Source organism: Hetaerina americana, unplaced genomic scaffold (assembly GCF_022747635.1).
Source record: "Hetaerina americana unplaced genomic scaffold, ioHetAmer1.1.p SCAF_3, whole genome shotgun sequence".
Taxonomy (NCBI): domain Eukaryota; kingdom Metazoa; phylum Arthropoda; class Insecta; order Odonata; family Calopterygidae; genus Hetaerina; species Hetaerina americana.
The window spans coordinates 51,663,930-51,680,843 of NW_027286874.1; the positions used below are offsets into that span (position 1 = coordinate 51,663,930).

The 16,914-nt window shown below is 38.8% G+C and overlaps 1 protein-coding gene across 5 annotated transcripts in view; it reads right to left on the reverse strand.

Annotated features, from left to right (window-relative positions):
* The window catches only part of Ae2 (Anion exchanger 2), a 176,059-nt gene that overhangs the window by 56,456 nt on the left and 102,689 nt on the right, over positions 1-16,914 (reverse strand). For 3 of the 5 annotated variants that reach the window (XM_071587118.1, XM_071587119.1, XM_071587117.1), the window contains exon 1: positions 15,550-15,774. The exons of the other annotated variants lie outside the window; for them this stretch is intronic. In XM_071587118.1, the coding sequence (XP_071443219.1) occupies positions 15,550-15,756 (207 nt within the window). In that variant the 5' untranslated portion in view covers positions 15,757-15,774. Of the gene's footprint in view, positions 1-15,549; positions 15,775-16,914 lie in introns of those variants that run through there. 5 annotated transcript variants of the gene reach the window in all.

A 16,914-nucleotide genomic window follows, 5' to 3' on the forward strand; every position in this document is an offset into this window, starting at 1 on the left:
ATGAACTATGGGGTGGTATTAGCGCTTGAAGCTTTTCTATTATTATTTCTCTCTCATTTCACCTCTTTCCTGGCATGAACTTAAAAGTATTGAGGCATATATATATATATATATATATATATATATATATATATATATATATATATGTGTGTGTAATATATATTATATATATAATATGTAAACATATATATACAATTATAGATGTATGTGTATGTGTCTATATATATATATATATATATATATATATATATATATATATATATATATATATAGATGATTTCGTCGACGTAACACGGAAGTGTTGAATAATAAATTAAACAGCAGCAAACAATACAGAAACACATAAAAAGATCACTCACACGTTATATCTTGATCATTTCGACGGAATTCTGCTCCGTCTTCATCGGAAGATATAGAAGTAAATGAATGAATGAATAAATATATACATATATATATATATATATATATATATAAGTATATATATATATAAGTATATATATATATATATAAGTATATATATATATATATATATATATATATATATATATATATATATATATGATACACAGTAACACACAATATAGAAACACAAAAAAAGAAGAACACTCACACGTTATTTCTTGATATTTCGACTAGAAGTAATGACTCAGTCATTACTTCTATATCTTCAGAGGAAGACGGATTGTTTCCGTCGAAATATCAAGAAATAACGTGTGAGTGTTCTTCTTTTTTTGTATTTCTATATTGTGTGTTACTGTGTATTGTACTATTCGGCACTTCTGTGTTACGTCTACGAAAGCATATATATATATATATATGTGTATATATATGTGTGTGGGTCGCGGTAATCCAGGGGTAGGGGAAGCGCAGGGCTGGGGGGGGGGGAGGAAAGCGGTAAGGATCTAGTAGTGATATATGGGGACGTGGAAGTCCAGTGGTAGAGCATTGGACCAGAGAGGCCCGGGTTCAATTCTCGGCACGCGTCTGTGAGTACCCTCAGCTTCGTCCGAGTTGTGTTAGTTTTCCGGTACCAGAACTTTCTGGGAAAACATATGCAGCATAAGGAAAGGACCCCCTGGCCCCACCTACCCTAATGCATGTATTTCATGCATCGCATAGTAAGCTCACCACCTCACCAACCCTACCCGCCATGATAGCTAATTATCAACCTAATTCCCTTGAATGTTTGGTTTCCTCAAATTTAAATACTTCTGTTGTTGTAACGTCTTTGGTGTCTGCGTCCATGATTTAAAGTAGGAATTACTTATCGTAAAACATACATAGGATTAAACATTTTTCTTCATCATCATCATCGCGGGCTGTCAATCCGAGGATTGGTTTCAGAAGCTGTTCATTCTAAACTGTTCCCTGCAGATCTCTTTATTGCCTCGTATCTCTTTGCACTGACATTTTACCTATTCCTCCGAGTTAAATTTTGACCATCTTAAAATCTTCCCCTCTAATTTTCCTTCAATTATGACCATCAGTCATGCCTCAGATCATGTCCAATCCATTTTCCTCTTCTTCCTGTAAGTGTCCTCCACAGACTTTTCTCAACCAGTCCTCGAAATATTTCTTCAATTTTCACTCTGACAGTCCATTTTATTTTCGATGACAACACATTTCCATGCCCTTTATTCTCTTTTTCTGTAGTTATATCGTTCACGTCTCCCATCCTTTAATTATAATAAACGTCATTCGATATTACTTTTCCGGAGTTCTTGAATTGTGGATTTTCCTCTATTGTCAAAAATCGAGTATCTGCTCTTTAGTTACGAGCCATGGGTGTAAGAACTGACTACAGTTAAATACCCACCATAAGTAATTCATGCTAGTAAAAATGGATCCTTAAAAGGTATTTAGGTGTAATTGAAAAATCTCTGGTGGCCTCACAATAACATGAATTGAAACAATTATCACAATTTCTCTAACTACGAGGCAAGTTTTCCAAAGAAAATTAGAGTGTTTTACTTTAAGTACTCACACCTTTACTATAATTTTATGAATATTTTGGTGCAATTCAACATCCTCGATGTATGGAATGTAAAGCTAACGTTCTCCCATGTGAAACTGATATAAAATCCCCATTAGTACATGAATGCACATCTGGAAATATATTTATAACTGTTAAAAATTCCATCCAAACTCCCGAGTTACGATTTTTCTGTTTTGCTCCACAGGAACAGCAACGATAGATAAATGGCGAGCGTACAAAAATATCTGCAAACCATGATCCGCGCGTTCAGGGTTTGGGTTTAATTTCACGCAATTCTTGACCCGAGATACATTCTAGCACAAGTGGAAGCTTTCTGATCCCAAGAGAATACAAACGCGAAGTCGCAGCACACTATGGCCATTAACGAGGCGAGGCAGGGGAGAGAAGGAGAGAGAGGCGAAGAGGTTGTCGCAGTACTGTTGAACACATCTATTCCCTGGCGAGTCAGAGGAGGGCTTCCTTCTTTTTTTCATTTATAAGCGTCCCAAAATGAAAACTCTCCCCAAAAACCCCAGTTCCAATTATTGCATTACAGTCCCCAACGATAAAATGGCAAATCGATTAATCACCAGCAGATTTCGGACAAAATGAACGTTCGTCGCTATATTTTTTCATGGGGGAAGCATTTTCACCGAGAGAAATTTCCACCATTTTCCTTGAGCTCGTTAGTTACATTGGCTAAAAGTTTGTAGAACGGGAAAGAGATGGCTTCTAATACAAGAAAGCTGCGTAGCGAATCCATACGAAGGCATGAGGTTGAAAGAGTTTTCAGTAAACTTGTATATGAATGACTACTATTCCTCAATAAAATTCATTTATTTATTACGACGGAAAATGTAAATGAAACAATTTTACAACTGTCAACACCCATACAAAAGATTTGGGTCATATGTCGAAAATGGAGTTCCCTGGGCCAGAATAAGAGATAATTGAATACGAAATGTTGTAAATTGTTTATTAAAAGATGAAATATTTTTCGAAATGCGATTGCATGCATACATGTACACATGGATATACATATGCGTACACTAGCGTCGTAAAATATTTAAAAAAGACTGATAAAAATGAAAATACTTATAAATGGCGATCATTACCCCTAATTTCGTTCTCTCCTGGGAGTAACCATTACTAGAGTAACTGGCATTCTACTGATATACGTTTTCAATGAAAGAAGATGCATTTCAATCCATTTTTTAACCAAGATGATAATTAAAAAAAAGACTATTGAAGAATATAATCAAGTAACAAGAAAGTAAAATACTAATACGAATTGTAAAGTTAAATGCTGTGGTGGCCACAAAATAACTGAGATGAATAATGAAATCGTCTTAGCGCAAATTAATCAAAAGACCTGCAATTTAATTGCAATAGTACCGCTTTTAGAATATAAAACAAGCTATGTTTTGATCTTATCGACTTTTTTCACTGCTTAAGTGACGATACGCAGTTTTTATTTTGTTGAAATTATTTCATATGAGTTTATTTATACGAATTATTAAAATTTATTTTCAAATAATCAGCACACTACTGATGCATTACAGATGACATTGTCTTTATGGAGTGACTAAATTATCATGGGTGCGAATATAACTTACGTTCAACATAGATAGAATTCGGGAAAATAATACGGCGGAGTGAAACCGAATTTGGGAAAGGTGAGGTTTCCTGGAGCTCACCCGGGAACGCCGACCCTCTACACAACCTGCTGAAGTTCGATCGAAGAGGATGACAGTGTCACTTTAATTCGTTTAACCATATCAACCCAATAAACTGTCTATATGGCTGCGTTCAGAATTCAAGAGAATTTTGGAGCCTACCGAAGTGGCCTGATGGCTAATAATAACATTGTTTTTGAGTTATACAACAGACATTCATTTCTGAGAGATGAGGGAGCAAGAGACGTAGAATCATTATTTTCAACGTTGCCACAATATGAGTGCAATTAATTCGCAGACATGAAAACAGTGATAAAAAATTAAATTTAAAGAGTTCTTTTGAAGATTTGTTATAAAGATACTCTCGGACATAAGCCGAAATATATAGAATGACACCATGAACAACCACCACTGTTATCAACCTTAAGGTCGGTTTGAAAACTGAGGGTAGAGTTCCCGTAATATTAAGCCAACAGCGCGTGAGCTTCATGTATCAGTAAAAAGGGGTCAATTCCTTTGCCTGTTCCGTGCGTGGATTTTCAGGAAGATCTGGTACCAGAAAAATCGCACACGTAGGGTGAAGCGGAGAGTGCCTAGAAGCGACCCGGCTGTTGAATTTAGACAATTATGTTTCCAGCTGGAAACATAATTGTCTAAATAATAAGAAATTTAAAACTGAAATAGCGTGGTTAATTGATTTCATAAATAGCTACAGGAACTTGATGCAATCTCGTAGAATAAACTATTAAGGTTGTCTTCTCGAAATATCATAAGATGGTGCATATGAAATTAAATACTCGTAAAATCAAAACGAGAAGATTTAAAAAGACAAGTATTGAAATAATATATTTTCATCATTTTATCGTCTGATATCAAATAAAAATTTTAACACCAATTCCTTTATGAAACGGAAAAGTTCACGACCATGTCTCATAGTATCAGGAAATAATGAAGAGGACGAATTACAGCTAACACTTGGGGATTCCTGATGGAAGAGAAGAGCAATTTAATGGGTGGTATAATTTTTTATAGCAAGGAGGAAGGGTAGAGAAATAACCGGGGTCGAGATAACTTTTGACGATAGGCGACAAGGAGTTTATTCGACAAGGACAAAGACAGTTTAACGTTCCGCCTCACGTTTGGAATATAATGCTCTAAGTGTTCTCAATGCGACTGCCAAAACAAGATCGAAACACCTTGTTGAAATTCTACATCGCCGGCGTTGGAACCTGGATCCTCGATGTGAGGAGCCATTAAAACCGTCGCTCTTAAAAGGTCTGTCCCAAAAGTAGTTAGACTTATTTTTTCCCGGATAGACGGACGGAGGGGCGGCGGTTTTTCTGCCTCGGTTCGCGGGAGGGAAGTCCAAGAAAAGGCTGGAGGCTGGAAGCAGTAGGCTTTTAGCCTTTCCGGTGGGCGGATCGTTCGTTTGCGAAACTTCTATAGCGTTACCTCGAAACGCTTTGTCATTAACCGGTTATTGAAATAGTGCTACGCTATCAAATTTTGCGTGTAACTGGACAAAACCGGAAAGAGACTCATGGCATGCTCAAGACAGCCTATAGTAATAAAACCATGGCTATACCGGGCTTTTTGAGTGGCACAAGTTGTTTCGGGAGGGTTGAGAAGATGTTAAAGACGCCGAAAGTTCAGGACGTTCATTGACCTCAAAAAGTGTCGAAAGTCTTGCAAGAGGGCAGGCTTTGTTTGGACAGGGATCGCAGATTAAATGTTCACATGGTTTAGGGTGAACTTGGCACTCCTAAAAGTAATGTGCATCGAATTGTGACTGAAAATATGGACATGAAAAATGTGGGTTCGAAGTTGGTGCCGCGAGTGCTCTCGGTCGAATAAAAAGAAACTCGCACGCGGATCTACCAAGAGCTTCTCGATCCTACAGCCCTGACTTTGCACCACCAGACTTCTTCCTCTTCCCTCGCCTCAAATTCGTGCTGAAAAGACGTCACCTCGGCTCGGTGGAAGCGTTACAATAGGCCGTGACGAGAAAGCTTAGCAGCATTCCGGGCGCCGCCTTCCAGAAGGCGTACGAGGGGTGGAAAACCCGCTGCCAGTGGTGTATGGACCCACAAGGGGCTACTTCGAAGACTTCAGTGAATGTATCAATTCTGGCATTAAAATCTTTTTAATCGACTCAGTCCTCCTACTTTTGGGACAATTCTTGTTTTCGATTTTCTCATGGCATTTAAATGTCGATCGTGAATAGTATGCTTCCGTGAAAATCCATTGTTTCCCCGCTATTACGATATTAACGATTTTTTCAATGATGTACTAGGTGTAAATATTTCTAAGCCTTGAATAACGAAAGCAGTTTCTCTCAAATGCTCTGTCTCGAAATAATATGCTAGGGATTAGCTCCTTCAACGGTTATTATTCCACACCTACGCAGGGCTATCCAAACGAATTATTCCAGCCATGTACCCTGAATTCACTTTATATAAATTCTTGGTGTAAAAAATGCAACCATGAAGTACTGAGGCAATGGAATTAGTTGTTTACGAAAGTGATGTGGGCTTATCTATACGTCACTGGTAATTCCTGATGAACAATTATATTTGGCAACCAATCTGGCAATTACTGAACCAATTTGCACCAGTTCCTTTAGTAAACGTTAAAACCACTTCGTAAAACTAATTTAGAGTAAGATGAACTTTAATTTGATACCAGTTTATTTCAGTTGAAATCGCGGGAAGTCAGACATTATTGGTTTGACAGTTGAAAGTAAATATGTCTTATTGAGCCATAACGTGGCTCGAACTTTTATGTTTTAATACTTTAAGAATTTTTAATTGATTGTTGCATTACTTAATGTGTGCTCCAGGCTGATAAACCTGTCTCCAACTTATCCGTACTCAAATAACCTCAGTTCGGATACATTTAAAGTTAAGGGCATTAATCTTCCTAATCTTCCCTTTGGTCCTTTTTCTGGTTTCAACCAGAAGCTTAATAAAATTTCTCCCTCCTTGTAATCAGAGAAGAATACAAAAGGATGCGTAGGCGTACGCCTAAGGGAGCGCTCGGCAAACTGGAGTCATATAACGTTTCTCTTGCTTAGAGTGAAGTTTAAATAAGGTGGTTGAATATTACTGATGGTCATGGGAATAATGGACTTTTAAGGCAAACGTGTTTTTTTTCTTTGCGTTGTTAACTGAAATTGAACGCCAAAAATACCCTTAAAGCCATTTCATGTCTTCCCAAAAGACAAATTGAGCCTTTATCAAAAGACAGTTCAGTTATTATTATTATTATTAATACTATTGGTATTCTATTGGTTAAGTTACGCTTTGGATGGTCACAGCCAATACAACGGTAAAACGATAAATCTCCTTGCATGGCGAAAGAAATCAAAACCTGACATTCGACACTGCAATAAACCATCTATAACGTCCAACATGCCTAATCTTTGCCTGCTCCTTACCCGCTGGCCTGCATCAGTCTTCAACATACTTGTACTATCGCGAATCATGACGCTCTATATCTGTATTTCCAGTTTCATATGAAATTTTATTGCTCTCGCTAAAAGGGGTTTTACCCCCTAGAACCTCATCATGAAAAATCAGAATCAAATTAATAGAGATTTATTTTCGGCAATTATTTTTGGATAAATGAATATTTATGGTCAACGGCCTTTTGGCTTCGACTGAAGGGACCTCTCTCGTCACAAATTTCCTCCTCGTACAGTTTTCCAATGGGAAGAGGACCCGAATATGGGGAAAATGGATAACGTATAGGGGTGCAGGTGAAGGGAGGAAGGAGAAGAAGAGCGAAAAGAGGGAGAGGGAGACAGAATGAGAGATGGGTAACGGAGTTGGGGTGGAGGCTGAAAGATACCTTCGTGTAATGAGGACCACCTTCATCCCTTTCCAAAAATAGGTCCAGAAAATGCCTTAGGGCGAAAGGGAACTATTCGCTTGAACGGGGCAAGAAGAAAAAGATAATTCTGGGAAGAATGAAGCACAGCCATGGGTGATGAAAGTATATAAATATCCAGGGAGGGTTAATTAATATCGTTTACTATTATTTCCGCCTTCTGGTCTAATGATGGATCCAGTTTTATCATTTTACGAAGGGCAAAATCGTCGCTTCCTCTACCGTAGACAATCGATTCCGAAGGAGTTGGAGCGAGAACCATCAGCGTAGGTTGTGACATGTTAAAACTATACAATTAAGGTCGACATTCACTCGGTTATAAAAGTATAATGATTTACGCTAAAATTAAACAAAAAAATCCGTCAAACATGCTATACTCTAGTCAGAACGCTAACATTTTAACCGAAATATTATAGATTCGTCATTGTCCCTATTGAGTAAGACCGAAGACTGACTGAAGTCTATTGCATGAGAAGGTCACTAGTAATCCTGGTTGACGCGCACTACATCAAACTAAAAGGCTAAACCTTTTGAAATGGATAATCACAAACCTTACGGTCCGGCCGCTGAATTAGTTGGCAAATACTCTTTCATCAAGGATAAGTGATTATTTAAGTATATTTGAAAGAATGTTGAAAAATATGTCAAGTTTTGCAGAGTACATGTGAAGTATTACACTTTCTAGAATAACAGGGTAAACGAGGAAAGAATACTGACCAACATAATCAACAACAGGGAAATTGACTGAATGGGTAATACTCAAAGAAAAGACTTTAAAGGCGATAATATAAAGTAAAGTAGAAGCTAGAGTGAAGATAATAAGGGTGAAAATGACCGATAGCTCAAAGAATGGAAAGAAGACGGAAGGACGAAGACAAGGTCATAGGACAGACATGACTGAAGGAGCAACGACTCCAGGGGCCTTATGTAGATTACTTATGTTGGTGATGACATATTGGAATATTTTTGCGTTAAACTGCGTTGATAAATTTGCGATAAATGCTTTCATTCTAAGCAGTACGGTAACTAATTTCCAGCCATGAATCTTTTCGTGAGGAATTATGCTGTGAAAATAGAGATTAGAGATTTTATTAATTCGGAGTAGTTATAACAGAAATTTCGAAAGAAATCCAAGCATGTCTTCACAGCAGGGATAACTAAATGGAAAAATTAATGCTTTATGAATAAATTATTAAAATGCGAAAATTTAAATTAGCGCAGAATATACATTTTATAAATTCAGATGAAATGAGTCATACTCGTACACATATTAGTATGACGAAACTATCCTCAAACGAAGTCACAAGAAGTATGTGAATCAGAAGAGCTATTACACGTCAGATATGAATAGTGGCCTTAGCTCATTGGTCCTTCATACCTCTCTGCGATGCAAGAAGGCTGTACATTAATTAAGATGGATAATAGAAAACCCGGAAGACAAGGTATCGGAGAAAAATTAATAACGGCCATCGATGAAAAATCGCAGATAGGAAAATATATCAGCATCTAAAAAAAGATGAATTGCATCCTATGATGGAATGGTTAGACGTGATCGAGAAAAACAATGGAGAAATTATTTAGTCACTAAGAATTGAAGCTAAGAATAGAATATTTAAAATACTCAAAGGAAAAATAGGAAAGTGAGAGTCCTGGAGAACTATGAACTTCTCAAATAGCTTTAAACCTTTGGCATGAATTAGGAAGACAGAAAATGATCCATCAACGTTACACGTATCAAATCTCCTTAAAGTGAACGAGAGATGGAAAGAAAATAGAAGTCAAAGCAGTTCAAGGAAATAAAAGAACAAGAATACAATCCTCCACCAGCCGAAGTTAACATGCACACTTGGAAGAGAAACAAGAGCAATTGAGTGAGCATCAAAGAAATTAAGGTGAATGCCTGAGGAATTGATATTCTTTGTTTTCCAGATGGTATCGTCATTAAATCGGGTGCAAAAGAAGACCTGCGATCATTCGTTAATGCACTACATTTGTATAGTGTAGGCCTTCTTAGGTCATTATTGTATCTTCTTGGATAATAGAACTTGCATCTTTACCATAATTGCTTTAATAGATTAGACTGTAATGTACTAGATGGTAATCAAATATCTTCCTTCCAATATTATGTAAGAAAATGGGTAGGAAAATATTTCACAAGGCACAATATTTTAAAATGTTGTATCATGAGCATGCTTCCTCAACTCGTAAAATAGTATCTTTTTTCAGCTTCTCTCTAGCTCAAATTAGTATGTATGTCTAAATGCTCTTATTCATCATATTTTAGCGGATTAAATATATGAGAAACTGGCTAAGGAGGCCAAAGAGAACCCTTCATAAATTGATTCTGGACATCAAATAGAGAAAGTGATAAATCAGGATACATATACACATTGGTTCAAGAAACACTACACGGAAAATAATCGGATGTTTCGTACATTGCGAGACTGTGGATTTGCCAGGAATGTAATAGGAGGGCAAATGGAAGGAACGGTCTCACGAGGAAGACACAGGGGCAAACTGGTAGATCAATAATGATGAGAGATACTTGTATAAACCGGAAGAGATATAAAGGACTAAAATTACCATTTTACGAGGATTATTGGAGGAATGCAGTCAAGTAACCTTACGATTGATATATTAATGAATCTGTAGAATTATTTTTTTTCCTTCCAAATTCTATTGCGGATGTGGATGATGTGAAAATGACTCCGTTTTGATTTTATTCATAGATTTCCATTATTGCCACTGCGAACCAATTATACGATTCAGCGCGCGGCAATTATCACTATTTTAATATTGGGAATGAACTCGCAAGGTGGACATTTTATTTAACTATATATCTGCTTTTTTACGCATAATAGACATTTTGAATCGTTATTTTTTAAATCCCGAAAGCTTAATTTTCCTAATGCCAGGCTACTTAACTGCAAAGCTCATTTTCAGGAAGGTATTCAAAGAACAAAATCTCCCCGATTCAAAACGGAAATTGAGGTTCATTCAGCTCCTATTCGAAACATGTCGGTCAAGCCGCGTGGGCATAAATGAATGCTGAGCTGGGCAGCGCCGTATTCAGATATGCGCCGTTTGTGTTCAGATGTCAGCTTTCATGCAATGCGACGGATCCTACTGAGAATTTGAAATTTACATTTGATATTGGAGATATTTCATTATAAAGATGGACCTTCAATGCCGCACAAAACATATGAGGCAAAGGAGGAAAGGGCGTAGAATATTCTTGCTTTGGTGACGATCGTACCTATGAAAATGAACAAAGAGAAAAAGTCATAAAATTGGAATCTTAATATTGAATTTCGCAAACCATTTTAATATTATATTTATACTTCGATTTGAATCTGGAGTACTATATTGACCATTTAACAAGCAACACAGATACTTAGATATAATATACAATAGAACCATTATCATAAGGTCATTTTTCTCAAGTGTCGAAAAAAGCTAGAACAATTAAATCAAACATTTAGCATGAAGTGAAGAGGGAAAAAAAGTATCAGCTAGTGAGGACGAGCTACACTATCCAAAATAAGTCCACGAAAAAATAATTTATTCGTAAACTGGATAAAAAGAAAGTGAGTTAAATTACAGCAAGTATTACTGTAGATAAACCAGAAAGCACATCGATAATGAAATTTGATAACGTAAATAGAAGCAATAACAATATTAGGATTATTGTCTTTCTGCGATCCGGTTTATTTTAAATACGAAAGGCGCTCTAAATCTTAATTTTAGATTTTTGGGAAAGAAGCATTCAGTGCAGGGTGATTTTACCGACGTCTTTGCCAGCGAATCTTTATTCTTGTTCATTCTATTGTGGTTTTCTTACGTCAGAACACATTTTAAGTATAATAGCAATTATTACGCCATAACTAAAGCTTTACATCACCACTGCCACTCCAGGGAAATGAATTCTGACTGGAATGCAAAATTTTAACTCTCTGCACAGCCAGTTGCTTTGGCTTAATTCATTTGAAGCAGTTATAATCGTATCCAGATATAAAGGTCCGTTTATCCTGCAGTTCAGTCCTATAGTCAGCGTATATATACTTCCGCAGGGTTATTCCATTGTATAGCTAACTGAAATGAGTTAGCTGAAGAGTTAACCGGGTTTTAAATTCTTGAACTCTATAAAAATAATGCAAATAAAAATAAATTCCTTTCCAATTGCGCATTTATTGCTTCTTTCTGGCCTGGTTAGGATCGTAACAGTTTTTATATTCAAATAGCTCCATATTGGCAATTTATTTCGGCCTAAATTTGCGACAGCTCGTGGAATAATTCATTCGATTATGCCTTACAATTTCGCTGAATGTATCAAATTGTGAATTGGGAAAAAAATAAAATATAACATATATTCTATAACAATATTCTATTTTAACTAAAATTTTGATTTACATTTCCGCTCTTAGTTATTGTCATTAATTTTCTCATTCACGAATGTGCTTCCTTCCCTGTGAAAATTCTATTGCTGCTACTTACTCGCTGGTCAATTTGACTTTCCCTTTCCTTAACAAAAAAATATTTGTATTTTTCTTTGATCTTTCATTATTTCATGGTTTTTTCAAAGAAATTTAAGTCTTTCACGTTAGAACCCCTTGACTAACCGCTTCTCAGAGGAGTTGTAATCTGAAGTTGAAGTGCTATTTTATTATTTCAGCTTACCCCCATCACAAATCCCAATTATTCCCATTATTTGGCACTATTGATCAAACCAACACTCTTATATGTGAAAAACCAGTGCAGGTGACGGGAAATACTTTCCGCCCACTTCTTCACTCCTGTTAAGCCACACATGATTCCTTTCAATCCATATGTAAAGTGTCGGATGTTGCGGAGTAGTTTTAATACACGAGCACAATACTAATGAAATAATGACGTCTGCAAATATAAAATATAATTAATTAATCGAAAAAATATTTTGCCTACACACGGGGAAAAATATTTGACATCATCATATCGTGTAGAAACACACCCACACATACATACATACATTATATATATATATATATATATATATATATATATATATATATATATATATATATATATATTGTGGGTCGCGGTAGTCCAGTGGGTAGAGCGTTGGACTGCTGACCAGAGGGTCCCGGGTTTGATTCCCGAACAAGGCACTCTGGGCACCTGCAGCTCCACCCAAGCTAAAGTGATTTTTGGGGTACCAGACCTTCCTGGGAAACCATAACCGGCACAGGGAAAGGAACTGGCCCCCCTACCCTGATGTGTGAATTTTCACACGCCGTAAAGGGCTTAGTACTGGGTGATCTCCTACCTACCATCACCTACTAAACCGACCTTCGGGTTGATTACTGGGTTTATGGTTTATATATAAATAAAATTAAATTATATATATATATATATATATATATATATATATATATATATATATATATATATATAAACCCTAGAACTTCGCTGATACGACCACCTTCCTTCTATCCGCAGAGGAAGGTGGTCGTACCAGAAAAAAATCGAATATTTCCAACAAATAATGTAAGAATCACCCAATATACACATGTATAAATATTTTCCTCGATTCAAGAATAATATCCTCCCCTGGTCTAACACCCTTATAGATATAATCAATACGACTGGTTGGAGCTTTATTTTTAAACCAGCCGCTCAATTGATTTCGACAAGCAGAATGACACGAATGTGATCGGCGTTAATGGGCTTAATAATGAAAAGGATGAGTTTTAATGAATGAATATCCGAATGCCCGCGCGCGCGCGTGAGCGAAACGAAAAGTGGGAGGCGCTCTCTCTAGGAGCCTCCCACCCCAAACTTTCGAGTTTCATTCATTTTTGGAGGAAATGAGCGCCTCCTCTTCTAAGAGGCTAATTTCCTCTCTCCTCTCCTTTCGGTGCACACTTTGGAGTACCTACTACTCCGTGAAAGAGGCTTATTTTGAGATCCCAACGCGATGAATTGTGAATTGGACGAAGTGAGTCGTAAAAGGCAATCTCGGACAAACAGGGTGGACAAAGGAGGGAGTAGCGGAACGCCCGGGATATAAAATCTTGTCGTCGGACGATGCGTCGTGCGAGGTCTATAAAAGTAATTACATGGAATGCTGCGGGGACACAGAAAATGTTTCGAGTCCTGCCCCCGTGGTAGGAGAAACGCTCTTCGTAATTTGAAGCTTGAGGAGGGCGATAATAACATTTTGGAGCACACAACATCTTCTCGGTGATGTTGATGCTTGAGAAGCTCATTTGCAATGATCTTGTGAGCGTGTAAGGTAAGGCAAGAAGAAATTCCTGATTGAGAAGAATTTTTTTAAGAAGAAATTCCTGACTGGCAGCTTTTCAATACATTTGTATGATTAAATATTTTCAAATATATTAATACAAATATTCGGAGAATCTTAATTTTCCATTAAGATCTTTTGGTGTAGAATCCTAATTACTATCTAGAAGTAGAAATTAATTGTTTTAATCGCACCGTATCAAGCAAGGAAGAATATTTTTTCGTCGAAATACGAATTGTATACTTCTGAAGTTTGCACGTAGCTTCAAGGTATATGTTTTCACCCAACGCCCTACAAACTAAACAGGAGGTTATAGGTGGCATACCATCATTGTATTTAGTAAATTATTCCACGTTCTTAAATAATTAAAAATATATAGCAGGAATTAAAAATATATTTGCAGACAAATGCAAACTTAAACATTAAAATCATGAGTAAAGCCCAAATACAAGCAAATCTGATCAAATAACGATTTTTACAATAGTTATTACTTATAATTATTAGTACTCAACCGTTTAAGGTAGCTTTTGGATGGACACAGGCATGAAATCTACGGCCATCATTGTCTCTTGGGCTAATTACTTGAGGTGGTTTCTCATTGCCTCCATCAATAGTTTTTGTAACGTGACACCATTACTTCACAACCACCATTAACACTGGAAAAGTTGTATTTCATTAAACATAAAGGTAATTTTTTCCTGAGTAGAATAAACAGATAACCATAAGTATTATGCTGCGTACTGTTTCGAGTTTTTTTTACGGATTGTACATTGTGTGCTCAATCAATTGCACTTTACTCGGTATAAACGTGTGTTCTCCTGTTGTGGCATGGAAGCTTCATATTCGCCAATTATGGGTAACAGCTAGGCATTCACACATCAACCGGAATCGATCCGTCGTCACTGCCTGTTCACTCCTGCTGACACTTAAATGAAATGATCTTTCGAAGCGATCATGCCTTTGGAGAAAATATATTACCGTACGATTTTCATTTACAAGCACAGATAACGGTGTTAAATGCGCGCCCAATATCCTTACATGCAAAGATGGTATGCCTAAATTTTACAAAACAAAATTCCCCTCGTGAAAAAAACTAAAATATTTATGTTCATTCGGTAATTTAATTTAAGAATAATTTTTTTCTTCTTGAAATTCAGTGCTTTGCAGAAAATGCTGTTTTCAGCACTACGAAAAGATTGATATTCAGTTATTACTCTGAACCTTCCTTCGGTCTGAAATAACAGGGTCTTAACGGAGTAAAGGCAAAGATATTTACGCATACAAATTTCACTAAAACAACGGATCACTTTCACTGCTTGGGGCAGTTCACCTCGAGCACATATCCTCCCGCCGATATTAACGCGCCTCCTTCATTTGTATGAGATGCACACATGTTGTTTTAAGAATGAAATAGTGAATGATTTTCCCGCACTGAAATTTACATGACTCTTGGTTTCAACTTAGATAAAGTCACCCAGGTTTAAACCAGCGACGCGACGATAAATTGCATGGACGTTTCCTCTCTCGCAATCGATCCCTTGGAGTCGATCGTCCCTTCATCACTAAACAGATGAGAACACTTCGCACATCACCGCCTCCATATTCAACCACTAAGGCCAACTTCCATCACTCGCGGAACGTCAAAACTTCCCCCGCCGCCTCCTTCCAACCCCCGCCCCGAACACCACCGCCTCCCAGCGGCGCTCGCGCCGGCCGGGAGCCGGCCTTACCTGCGTCGCAACGAAGGATCTCCGGAGCCAGCGGATGACCTTCCCCCTCGCCCTGGTCAAGAGGGACCTCCTGCGCGGCTCGGTCACCGACCTCCGCCGGGTCAACGTGGCGGCCCTCGGGAGGGTCCCGCCGGGTCCTCGAGATACCACGGCGACGGTGACCACCCCCGCCTCAACCGCGGCCTCCGTCTCCGCCCCCTCCCGCATCTCCCTGCCCCCTTTCGGAGCGCGGAGAGGACTGTCCGCGCCCCGGGCAGGCAGGCGAGCGCGCCTGGCAGCGGCGGCGGGATCCCGCGCCGCAGAGAGGGGCGGGAAGGAGAGTGGCCGACGGAGGTGAGACGGAGAGAGAGAAGGGACAGACTTGCGCGCCTATGCGCGCTCCCTACGCCGGGAAAGGAGGATCCCACGCCGCTCGGCTCCGCCGCCGTAAGCAGGTCGATATCTGCGCGACAGTCCCCGGTTCAAAACTCGCGGCGGCACCCCCTCCGTACCTCATGCTGCCTCCCAGGCTCCCGTCCCCCGAATCGCACTCGTCGAGACACCTCTATTCCATGTGAGACGTCCCTGCCCTCCGTTTTTATTTCCCGCGCTACCCTCTCTCCAACTCCCCCCGTCATAGCCCGTCCCACCCTCGAGGCCGCACTTCCCACCACCGTGCCACCCACCACTGCGCGACCGGCGCGCATCATTCCCGACGTCACCCGAGTGTTTTCTGAGGGCACGTTCTAAGTCTCCCTCATCTCTCCCACCCCAATATGGTCCCATACCCACTCCACTCCTTTCCGCCGACGTCTCATCCTACCCCTATTTCCACCCCAATGCTGCTTCCTTTTCATCCTCCACACTTTGTCACCCCCCTCCCCCCTCGCTGCGGGAGCAGGGCGACAGAATAGGGAAGGCGACAAAACTTCCGTTAACTCGTCGCGCTAGTAAGGTGTGCAGGGGTGGACGGGGGAGAGGGGAGCTGTCCTTGGTTGCGGTAGGGTAGTTGGTTTCTTCAAATTGTCGGGACGAGGATGCTCATGGGATCGTGGTGAAATTGACTCTCTTGAAAGGATAAGGACGCATCGCAGGGATTTTTTTTACAATTCAATTTCGCATAGGGACTATGTGATTACTGCCATCTACGTCTCGATTTTGTGCCTATCTGCATCAAGATAATCAGGTTGTCTGAAGATATATTCTACCCTCCCTGTAAATATCCGTAAATACTCTTCTATATTTGTTCTAGGGGAAACGTCGATATAGTTTTTCGGTAGCTACAACTCACAAATATACCTCTATACATTTATTTTTTTAATCTCACAGTGAACATTTGGATCACTATTCGCAATTAAAATTTGTATGAAAATTCAAACCTATAAA